General features: G+C 35.4%; 1 protein-coding gene across 1 annotated transcript in view; it reads left to right on the top strand.

Moving 5' to 3' along the window:
- The window catches only part of TTC29 (tetratricopeptide repeat domain 29), a 242,620-nt gene that overhangs the window by 73,537 nt on the left and 157,047 nt on the right, over positions 1 to 12,036 (top strand). Inside the window, exon 8 of the mRNA XM_057728186.1 lies at positions 5,350 to 5,435. Coding sequence (XP_057584169.1) covers positions 5,350 to 5,435 — 86 coding nt within the window. The remainder of the gene's footprint in view (positions 1 to 5,349; positions 5,436 to 12,036) is intronic.

Genomic DNA, 12,036 nt, shown 5'->3' with positions numbered 1-12,036 from the left:
TGTATAAAGGGTTCCAATTTAGCCACTTCCTCACCAGCACTTGTTATTCTTTGTCTTTTTGTTATAGTCATCTCAGTAGGTATAAAGTGATATCTCACTATGAATTTATGTTGCATCTCCCTGTTGGTTAATGATGTTAAGCATCTTTTCATGTGCTTATTGCCCATTTGTATATCTTCTTTGCAGAAATGTCTATTCAGTTTCTTTGCACATTTTTAATTGGGTTATTTGTCTTTTTATTATTGAGTTGTAAGAATCCTCTAATAGTGTACATGCAAGTCCTTCATCAGATTTGTTTTCTTTTCGCTTTCTGATGGTATCCCTTGAAGCCCAAATTTTTAATTTGGTAAAGTCCAAAGTAATCTATTTTTTCTTTTGTTGTTTGTGCTTTTGGTATCCTAATTACGAAGGTTTCCACTAATCCAAAGTCATGAAGATTTACTTCTACATTTTATTCTAAGAGTTTTATAGTGTTAACTCCTATATTTATGGGTGTGTCTGTGTGTGTGTGTGTGATGTCAGGAGGGTCCAACTTCATGTTTTGCATGTGAATATCCAGTTACCCCAGTACCAGTTGTTGAAAATGCTGTTCTTTCTTCATAAATTGTCTTGGGACCCTTGTTAAAAATAATTGACCATAAACGTGAGGGTTGTTTTCTGGACTCTTAAGTCTATTGCAGTGATCCTCATGTCTGTCCTTATTCTACTCCTACATATTTTTGATTATTGTGGCTTTGTAGTACGTTTTAAAATTGGGAAATGTGAGTCTTCCCAGTTGTCCTTCAATATTGCTTTGGCTCTTCCGCATTGCTTATATTTCCACATGAAGTTTAGGATCAGTCTGTTCATTTCTTCAAGAGTAACAGCAGGGATTTTGATGAAGATTGCATTGAATTTGTCAATCAGTTTGGGGAATATGGCTATCGTAACACTAAGTCTTCCAATTCATGAGTATAGTTATCAGTTTGTTTATTTACGTTATTTAATTTAATGATGTTTTGTAGTTTTCAGTGTACACATTTTGCCCTTGCTTGTTACATTTATTTCTAATATTTTATTCTTTTTAATGCTGTTGAAAATGGAATTTTTTCTTTTATTTTCAGATTGTTCATTGCTCGTGTGTAGAAATAAAATCATTTGTATATTGATCTTGTATCTTGCAACCTTGCTAAACTCATTTATCAGCTTTGATTTTTTTGTGGAGTCTTTAGGATTTTTTATATATAAGATCATGTCGTCTGCAAGTATAGTTTTACTTACTTCTTTCTAATCTTGGTGCTGATGGGTGATAGGATATGCCACCCCAAATGCCACTTTGGCATAAGGAGTACTGTGAGCCAAAGGCACTTGAAAAACAAGAGGGAAAAATGGCATTCTAATCTACCCTTTTCTTCCTAAAAATAGGAAATGGAAACCCCCCTGTGAAAGATGCCCTGTACCATGAGAAAAGAAACATTCTTTGATTGGGAGCCAAAGCCAAGAGAATTCTGTATAAATAGACCTTGTTAAAATAATCCTCAACTCCTTTAACCTTTCTTCCTCTAGTTATTTTCCCACAATTGCCTATCTCTGTTCAGCCCAATATTAAAGAATGTAGGCTTTGCCATTTCTTGGCTCTTCATTCCTTATGAAGTCTCCCATGTGACCTAAAGCTTATGTAAATTTGTATGCTTTTCTCCTGTTATTCTGTCTTTTGTCAATTTAATTCTCAGGCACCGCCAAAAAACCCTAAGACAGAGGTAAAAGTTTGCCTCTCTCTAGTGCCTTTTCTCTTTCTTGCCTAATTGCACTGGCTAGAAACTCCAATACAGTGTTAAATAGACTTGGTGTCAGAGGATGTCTTTATCTTCTACATGATCTTAGGACAAAAGCTTTCAGTCTTTCACCATTAAGTGTAATATTAGCTGTGGGGTTTTTTGTAGATATTTTTTCAACAGGTTGAGGAAGTTCCATTTTATTCTGAATTTGTTGAGGGTTTTTAATCATAAAAAAAGAATTGGATTTTGTGAAATGTTTTTTCTTTATTTATTGAGGTGATTGTGTGGTTTTTGTCCTTTCTATTAATAAGGGCATATTACATGGATTGATTTGCATTTGTTGAACCAACCTTACATTCCTGATAATTCCAGCTTGATCCTGGTTTATAATTCTTTTTATATGCTGCTGGATTGGCTTTGCTAGTATTTTGCTGGAAATTTTTTGTCTATATTCATAATGGATGTTGATTTGTAGTTTTCTTTTCTTGTGGTGTGTCTGGTTTGATATCAAAATAATAGTGGCCACATAGAATGATTTGGGAAGTGTTTTCTCCTAATTTTTTGAGGAGTCTGTGAAGGATTGGTGTTGATTATATTTTTAATATTTGGTAGAATTCACCAGTGAAGCTATCTGGGCTTCTTTTGTGGAAAGTATCTTTATTTCTGATTTAAGTTCTTTGCTTGTTGTGGATCTATTCATATTTTTTATTTTTTCTTGAGTTAATTTCAGTAGTTCATGTCTTTCTAACAATTTTTCCATTTCATCTACTGTATCTAATTTGTGGGTATACCATTGTCCATAATATTCCCTTATAATATGTTTTATCTCTGTAAGGACTGTGGTGATGTCCCTCATTCATTCCTGATTTTCATGATTTGAGGCTTTTCTCTTTTTTTCCCTTGTTCAGTCTAGCTAAAGATCTGTCAATTTTATTGACTTTTTCAATGAACCAACTTTTGGTTTTGTTGATAACCTATATTTTTTTCTATTTTCTACTTCACTTATTTCCTTTCTAGTCTTTATTATTTACTTGCTTCCATTTGCTCTGAGTTTAGTTAGCTCTTCTTTTTCTAGTTTTTAAGTGGAAAGATGTTTGCTATTTTTAAAAATAGGCATTGGTAGCTGTATGTGTCCCTCTATGCTCTGCTTTAGCTGATTCCCACAAGTTTTGGGTTTTTGTATTTTCATTTCCATTCATCTTAAAGCATTTTCTAGTTTACCTTCTGATTTCTTCTTTGACCTATTGGTTATTTAGGAGTATGTTTAATTTCCACATAGTTGTGAGTTTCCCAAAATTTTCTGTTATCTTTAATTTCATTTTCTTTGTGGATACCATCTTATCAGTGATATCTACTACCCTGACAACTGTATTTAATACTGAAACCTGCTTTATTCTTTGTACCCCTACTTAGCACTCCCAAATCCCCTTACCCTCTTCTATCCTTTTTCCCAGAATATGTATCACCATACAACTTACCATATAATTTATTATGTTTATTTTCAACTTTCTGCCTCTTTCTTATATTTCTCTAAAATATAAACTCCACAAGGACAGGGAATTTGTCTGGTGAATGTACTGATGTATCCCAAGTGCTTGGAGCTGTGCCTGGTACTGAGTAGGTCCTCAATAAATATTCATTGAATAAATGAATGAGTGAATATGTTTTAGCCAGATAACAAAAGGAAGTTTTTAGGGCACATTTTAATAGAACATTTGAGTTATTCCCAAGCACATTGTCTCTGCCCATTATTCTACTTGTGATGACTTCCTCCTTAGAGTCTTTAGTAAACATATTAGTGTAAGAATGAACAATTTTGCTTTGAAAATAAAAACATAATTTTTTAAGATAAATTCTTATTGACTTGGTAGCAAGGCCAATACAAATTTGGCCCACTCAAATAAACAATGCAAATAATATTTTACCCTTTTTCCTCTTGTATTTGTGTTACTCAGCTTTAATAATGCTGACATTTCCCTCCATTATTTTATTGCTTTCACTTTCACTTTGTTTCAATTAGTAAGCAGGAAAAGTTCTTATACTTAAATACTATTTAAAAACTAACATTTGGTGTGATCTGACTGTTTGAGTTAGATGCTTCAAAATCTTTCTATCAGTAGGGATAGATTTCTTTTTTCTTCTCCTCTTTGCTCGGCTGCCCTTGACATAAAGTTACATGCAAATGATGATACTCTATCCAAGCATGAAGTTGTTAGTGCTTTAACACGGTTACACCATTTAACACAGCATGTACAAGTCACAAATAATCAACCTTTAATTGTCTAAGAGGCAACTTCCCACCACAGCCTCTTCCTTCTACCCCTTCTTCCCCTTCTCTGGTCCCACCCCTCTCCCCAGTACTCATAAACCTATAAGAGAGAAAAAGTGAGGGCCCAGCTGAGTTATAAATTAAAATTCCCCAGACTGAATCACTAGCACCATCAACTCTGTTGAAGTGAGATCTTGAGGGTATAATTCTCTGCAATTGATGAAATTGCCAGAGAAGAAAAAAAATACTGTCACTGGCATTTGCCATCCTGTTTCTTCACAGCCTTCCATTTGAGCCACTGCTTCACAAGAGGTAATTCAGTGAGTGCTGAGAGTGAGTACAGCATATAAAATTGCTAGCTCCTGAGGAAATCCATCATGGTGGGAATGAAGAGTTCAGAAATATAAAGATGCTTACTTTCCAAAGATCGAAAATGAGGGTGGATCTGTCAGTGTTTGCATTACCCAAGAGTTAGGTAATATTAAAAGCCAGAGACTTCCAAAAGTAGAAAAAGGATAGTATTTCTTTGTAAAATAAGAACCTCCAAGGATTCTTGCAAGTATATTAGATTTATGTATTAAATTAAGTACATTAAATGTAAATAATGTGTTTATTAGATGGTACAAAATATGTCTTGTTGAACCACATTTTACATGTTTACATATTTTGCTTTTGGAAAGAAAAATTTGATAATTCCTGGAATAAAGCACATTATGCAGAAATTAGAAAAGTTAAATTCCTTGTGAAAAGCTGGTGAAAAGCATTTACCAGTCATTAGCAAGGAAAAATGTGTTTGGATTTCACACTATGCATGGAATTTTATACCAAGAAGCCAAGCTCTGGTCGTCATTCTCACCCAAGTTTTAACCAATAGTTTTAAAATTGAACCTAATCAGGACAGTAATTCCTTAATTTGCTAATTATCTGCCCTTTAGAGACTTAGCTGAATGCCAGTCTGTGTGTGCATGTGTGTAAGGCTGATACTCTTTATCAAGTATTTCATGTATGTAGTCGCAGCTCATGGTGGACTGGTATGGAAATTGAATATGAATGTCAAAATGCTAATACTGGGTTTTGTATGTAGAGGGAAACTCCTCATAATTATACTAGTAATGCACCTTACTCTAACATCTGTGACCCAAGTAAATTGTATTAATATCAGCCTTCTTGATCAGTACACAGTTAGGTTTCAGGGATTGTTGACATAAATCTGTATATGTTGTTATAATACCTTTCTACTCTCTTTAAAAGCAAAGATTCTCTTTATTGTAATAAACCAGTTTCTTTAATACCATAATAATTTTTCCTACATTTTCATTTTAGGAAATGACAAAAAGATGGAAGGAGAAGCTTCCTATTACTTGGGCTTAGCGCACTTGGCTGCTGGAGAGTATGAAACAGCATTAGCAGTAAGTTCAAGTTGACTTTTAATCACTGCCACTTTTAATTTTTATTTTATTATATTTGTTTTATTGTGTGTTGTTATGAGGCCAACAGAAATGGGCTGGATGTCAGTGTATCTATTTATAGAGATTAAGCAGAATAGCACTATTCTAGAAGATTAAAAATTGGTTTTATTGATGAAAGTTAAATATATGGCGTAATGGGACTCTCCACTCCTGTATCACCAAAGACAAGACGAAATGGGTTTAAATGACAGCAAAAAGTACTTAAAAAAAATTACAGCAAACTTGTAACATGGTTTGGGAAAGTTTTCTTAGAAAAGACTGCAGTTAACAAGCAGTAGGTTGACTTTGGTTTGCATCAAATCTTTCCTTTGTGTGGGGGTGGAGGCTGGGGGAGGGCGGCAAAGGTGGAAGGCGTTGCTAATCCCAATCTGAGAAGCAGCCTTCTTCATGATAACAATCAGTGTTTGCCTATTTCATGGCCAGTCTTGGTGTGTTTGACTAAAATAAAAACAAAAACCAAAATGTCAAGAGCTGTCTTTTCTGTATTAAAAGTGAAATTATTTTTCTTTCATTCTTCTCTTACCTCTAATATATTTCAAGTGTAACTTCTTATTTAATTTCACATATATCTCATGTAATAATCCTATTCGATATGGAGTATTGGCTTTATTTTCAGCTTTGAGGTTTTCTTATTGGCTCTTTTAGATATTCACACTAAGTAGCATTTCTGTGATTGTGCTAGATATTTTTCTCTATCATCCTTAAAACTATGTTTAATCATAGGAAACTTGGGTTTTCCTAGTTGACTCTTCTGCTTAATATTTTTTAGTTAACAGCATGCATCCAGCAAGGCTGTTGTGTTCCAGGTAATTTGAGGAACACAGAGGCCAACAAGATACACACTTCCCTTTAGGAGCTAATTTAATGAGGGTGACCAACTTGTAAACAATTACAATTCAAAGCAGGATGAACAAGGATTTTCTGAGTTCCGAGGTAAGGGTAGTTAGTCCCAACGCTGAAGATGAGGAAGGTTGCACAGAAGAGCTTTTGAGGAGCAGGGTTTCTATAGGCAGAAAGCGTGAAAGTTGAGGATGATAGCATATTAGACACACACACACACTCAATATGATCACAGTTAGTGGGTTTGAGAAGCAATGAATTGTCATGTGCAAGATAGGATTCAGTGGGAGATCAAGTTGGAAAATTAGGTGAAAACTAGCTTATAGATTCTCTCTCTCTCTCATCACATGGCAAGCACATGGCAAAATAAATTCAAACAATACAATAGCATTTACAGTGAAAAATAAAACTTCCTTCCACCCCTGTACTCAGTCTCACAGTTCTTTTCTCAAAGGCAAATACAGTTACAAAATTCTGGTTTATCCTTGCAAAAATATTCATATATATGCCTGGCAGATAAGTGCATATATGTGTGTGTGTGTGTGTGTGTGTCCTTTTTGTTGCTTACAAATGCTAACATTTTTATACACACTGTTCTACCCCTTGAGTTAACTTCCTCCATACTAATGCATATCTAGACATACCTCATTTTAAAAGGGACTCTTGGTATCCCATGGCATACTTGTCCTGTAATGGACTTAACCATCTCCTATTGGTGTGCATTTAGGTTATTTCCAATCAGTTTTTATCACAAAGGACATAATAGTGAATAGCTTTGTGCTAAAGTGAGAGATGATCTACAGAATAAATTCCTAGGGGTGGAAATGCTGGGTCAGAGAGGAGATAAATTTAAAGATAAGTTTATTTTTATTTATAATCTTCCCTTCAAATAAGCTTCACAAGTTTATAGCCATACAACAGTTAATGAAGGTGCCTGCTTCCTCCGGAGCTATGTGTATCTTTAGGAAATTAGGCATATGTATAATATGTGTTGTGAATATTTTTCCAGGCCATTGTTTTTTGGCCTTATTGTGAAATTCTTCCATCCTGAACTTTTAGATGTATGTGTGATCAAATTTATCAATTTCTTCTTGTATGACTTCTGGACATTCTTAGAAAGGCTGTACTCATTCCAAGTATAGCCTTTTAAGAATTAGAAATTCATTCTAATTCCAAGATTATATTTTTTAACTTTTGAAGGGTTGGAGGGTCTTGAATGCTCTGTTGAGGAGTGTGAAGCTCATTTTTTTAAGCAATGTGGAATGTTTGATGACTTTGATGAGGCTGGTGACGTGATCTCATTGATTTACTCACAGTTGTTTACTGAGCACCTTGTAAGTGACAGACATCATGCCAGGCACTGGATCTGATCTACAGTTTTGGAAGATAACACTAGTAGTGTAGGATAGTCTGGTAATGAATGGATTAAAGAAGGAGCATTTGGTATCCGAGTGACAAATTTCTCAATACTGTTACTCCTTTTGGAAAAGTATTAAAATTATTTTTCTGGAGTTAAGGAAGCCATAAACCAAATGTGAATCTCATGTTCATATTAACTGTGTGACCTTGGACAAATCCCTTAAACTCTCTAAATCTCAGTTGCCTCATCTAATAAGTATACTCACTTTTGGAGGGGTTGAATGGTGGCCTTAAAAAAATATGTCCACTTTCTAATCCCTGGAACCTGTGAATTTTACCTGATTTAGAAAAAGGTCTTTGCAGATGTAATTAAGTTAAGGATCTTGAGATGAGGTGATCATTCTGCGGGATTATCTGGGTGGGCTCTAAATCCAATGACAAAGGTCTTTGTAAGAAAAAGGCAGAAAGAGATTTGAAAGAGACAGAAGACAAGAAGACAAGCACCCAGAGGACAAGTCCACGTGAAGATGGCGGTAGAGATTGGAGTTCTGATGCCACAAGTCAGGGGATGCCTGGAGCCACCATAGCTTAAAGAGGCAGGAAGGATCCTCCCCCAGAGAGAACACAACCCTTCAATTTCAGATTGCCTTCAAAACTGTTAAAAAAAAATCAATTCCTTTATTTTTAAGCCATTTAGTTTACCTTGTTACTTCCGTCCTAGGAAACTAATACACAGGGTGATTAGGAAACATAATTTATATAAAGTTTTAAAAGAATGCCTTCCTGGTATATAATAAACTTATTAATTACTAGCTTTTATTATTTTTACACTAACTAAGTTTCTGGGCTTGAGGAGTAGAAGTGAGTAGTAGTAGTGAATATGGAGGGAAGTAGATTCAGAAGTTCTGGAGGGCTTGGCGTTGGATTAAATATGGGAGGTGAGGGAGAGAGGGGTGTCCACATGGGCCTAGGTTCCTGGCTGTAGAGCTGCATGGCTGCTGATGTCATTTACTGAGGTGGGGATACTACAGGACACTCAGGCTTGGGGGAAAATAAGGAGTTCAGTTTTGAAGATGTTGCATTTGAGGAGTTTTTGAGATATCCAAGGAGAGACCTATAGACAGTGGTATATGTGGGTCTGGAGCTCAAAAGGAAGTCTAGATTGAAGATACTATGTACATTTGAGGGCATATAAATTTGCAAGTTTTCAGCATATTGAAGTTGTTAAGTGGAGGAGACTCCCTAGAGACAGTTGATAATTACAAATGAAAACGTTCTAAGGCCAACTAGGTGAAGGGCTTACAAAGGAGATTAAGTGGTGTCTCCAGGGAGCTAGCAGGAGGACCAGGAACAGATGATGGCATATAAGCCAAGGAAACAAGCATGTCTAAAAGACAGAAATGAGCACATTTCTTCTGCCTCCTATCCCAGGTTTGGGGCTGGAATGAGAGAGCTCCTTGCAGACATTTCCACTAAGAACTCAATCCCCTCCCCCAGGCATGTACCTCACTGAGAATCAAGGTTAGTTCATTTTTGCCATTTAACTCTTCAGCCAGGGTGGAGGCTTTGGAAAACCAGGCCTCAGCTCACTGCCACCATCAAGAGTAGCCTTTGCAGTTGGGAAGAACCAGGGACTGTTTTCAGAGCCAGGTCTTGCTTGAGGCAGAGTATTTGGAACACAGCTCACCCAGAACTGAGGATTTGCAGGAATCAAGCATAAGATTTGAGCCAGACCCACAGGGAGAGCTGCAGCGCCAATGAAAGATCTGTTGTCAGATCTGGATACAAGATGCTAAGAGCAAACTCAAGAAGGTATCAGATTCACAGCTGGAAAACAAGAGGCAAGAAACAGGTACCAGGGAATCGCTAAAGAATGGGAAGTTGGGGCAGCTGGGGTGTGGCTGGGTGGAGAATGGACACTGGGCAGTTGTACCTAATTTGGGTCATGGGGGTCTTCCAGCTCGAGCTGATTTTAGAGGGCAGCATGTTTTTGCTGTTGCACTGAAATTAGTTGCCACAAAACCTGACATCTTGCTTTGATTTCAGATAGATGGCCACATCTTTTCATTCTGTCTAGTATCCTACTTTAGCAACTTTTCCCTGCTTTCTTTCAGAGATAAAAGGATATTCTTCAGACTTTCATTTGAATACCCTTTCACTTTTTTAAAAAATTTATTTTATTGAAGTATAGTTGATTCACAATGTTGTGTTGATTTCTGTTGTACAGCAAAGTGATTCAGTTATATATATATATATATATACACACATTCTTTTTCATATTCTTTTCCGTTATGATTTATCACAGGATATTGAATATCATTCCCTGTCCCCTTTCACTTTTTTCTTTCTGGACTTGGTGAAGGTGATCGTGTAACCTAGTGATCTATTCTCTATTTGCAAATTGCAGCCTGTCTTTCCATCTGCAGCTGCACTCCATCTGAAGGCATGGCTTCTAGTTTATAAGATGTCTATTAGAAACCCACACATTATTTAGTAAAAATATTGTTAAAAAAATTACATGATCAATTAATAAATAAGATTGATTCCTTGATTGGTTGATTAGGTATATGCCCGGTTACTTAATCACAAGGTAAAAATTCAACACACAAAAAAGAATTTTTCTTTTGAAATCCTTTTTTACCCTACTTTCCCACCCTGTGCAATATTACCAATGTTATCTTCATCTGTTTTAAAATATTGATGGTGTTCCTGCCACAGTGTAGCTCTGAAAAGTGGTAAGAACACCCCAAAATCAGCTTCGCCATGTGGGAACCAGTGTAAGAAAGTGTCGTTAGATTTAGCATTTGCCTACTCATATTCAGTCTATCTTTAATTCTTGTCATCAGTTCCGTACACCGTTTTTATTCTCTTACTTGTATTTTAAGTTTATAATTTGGAATATTTTCACATTTTCATTATCTTGCCCCTAGATCCAACCACTACCTGTCACAAATTTTTTCTCCCTTCCATAATGTTTTTCATCTGTTTAAAGATTTTTATGTGATGTTTTTCAAAGAATCTTGGCTTAGAGAAACCTGGCCCAAGTAAATATCCCTAATTAATGATTCTGATGATCTGAAACAGAAATGACTCTGAAATTTTGCTAATTATCTCAATTAAAGGCTTTAATTTATTAATAAATGATTAATGCATGTAACAGAAAACTATGTTGATAAGTATATGAATGTTTGGTCATCCATTCCTTGCTGACCAAGCATTCTTTACTGAATGACAGACTAGCACTAAACTAAAAACGAATAATGCATTTATTTAGCGCTGAAATACCTACTAATGAGGAAAGGGCATTTGGTGAAGAGAAGCAATAGTTTCTGTAATAAACCTGTACAGCAGGTCACAGAGACCCTGACATTTAAAGAGGAGAAGTAGTAATTCCCTTTGGCCATCAACAATTTCCACCTATAAATATTCCAAGTAGAGTAAATTATGAATTTTAGAAAGTAAATGTATCTTATGAAGTCCTAAGATTTCAAAGAGAAAAATACTTTACCAAAATCACTTTCAAGACTTTATGCAAAGTTGGCCCAGCTCCCACAATCAAATATTGCAACCATAAAGTTATTTTAAGAAAAAGGACCATCCTTTCTTAGCACATTGTTTTTATGCATAAATTTTCTTCCTCTCTAAATACATTTCATTCCACTTCCTAATTTTAGGAACATCAACTTTACTCAGTCTTCAGTGCATTCAATGAGTTATTTGCTTCCCATTATTTAGCAATAAGGTAGGCTATCAAAAATTATACTACGAAAGAAAAAATTCACCATATTGATATTTCATGAGCTTCTATACTACAAAATTCTTGTATTAGTACTTAATTATTCCATATACAAAACAGTAGCTATTTCTATGTTTGCAGACTTGTCAAAATCTTTATAATAACTTAGAATTCTTCTAACATTGGTGTTAGCTTGTATATATGGTTAACCCAGATCTCTAGCCTCATCAGCAGCATCCCGTAGAAAAATGCAAGTAAACAATGTATCGTAAAAAATAGTTAAACTAATATTCTAGCAACTAGTAGATTGTACGTAAATATTAACAATGGAGGGTATGGATCATATTTGTAAAGCGATATATTCTTAAGGTTTCACTAATTGTAATTAAATTTTAGTTATTCTTTTAATTCAATAGATGCAAACTAAGACAAAGCTATTATGTATCAGCAGGCAAATCAATCAGACAAAGGACGATTGATTTGATTTGCAATGTTTAGGGCCCAGGAAGTTTGGGGGCAAAGGATTCTTACAGTTGTTCCCATTGAGTTTCTTTCTCTTGTTTCATTTGATACCTTCTCCCTTAAAAGTCAGTCCATCCTTGATGA

This window comes from Hippopotamus amphibius, chromosome 3, assembly GCF_030028045.1.
Source record: "Hippopotamus amphibius kiboko isolate mHipAmp2 chromosome 3, mHipAmp2.hap2, whole genome shotgun sequence".
Classification (NCBI taxonomy): Eukaryota; Metazoa; Chordata; class Mammalia; order Artiodactyla; family Hippopotamidae; genus Hippopotamus; species Hippopotamus amphibius.
Note: the sequence above shows the minus strand (reverse complement) of the source record. Positions and strands in the feature narration are given on the sequence as shown.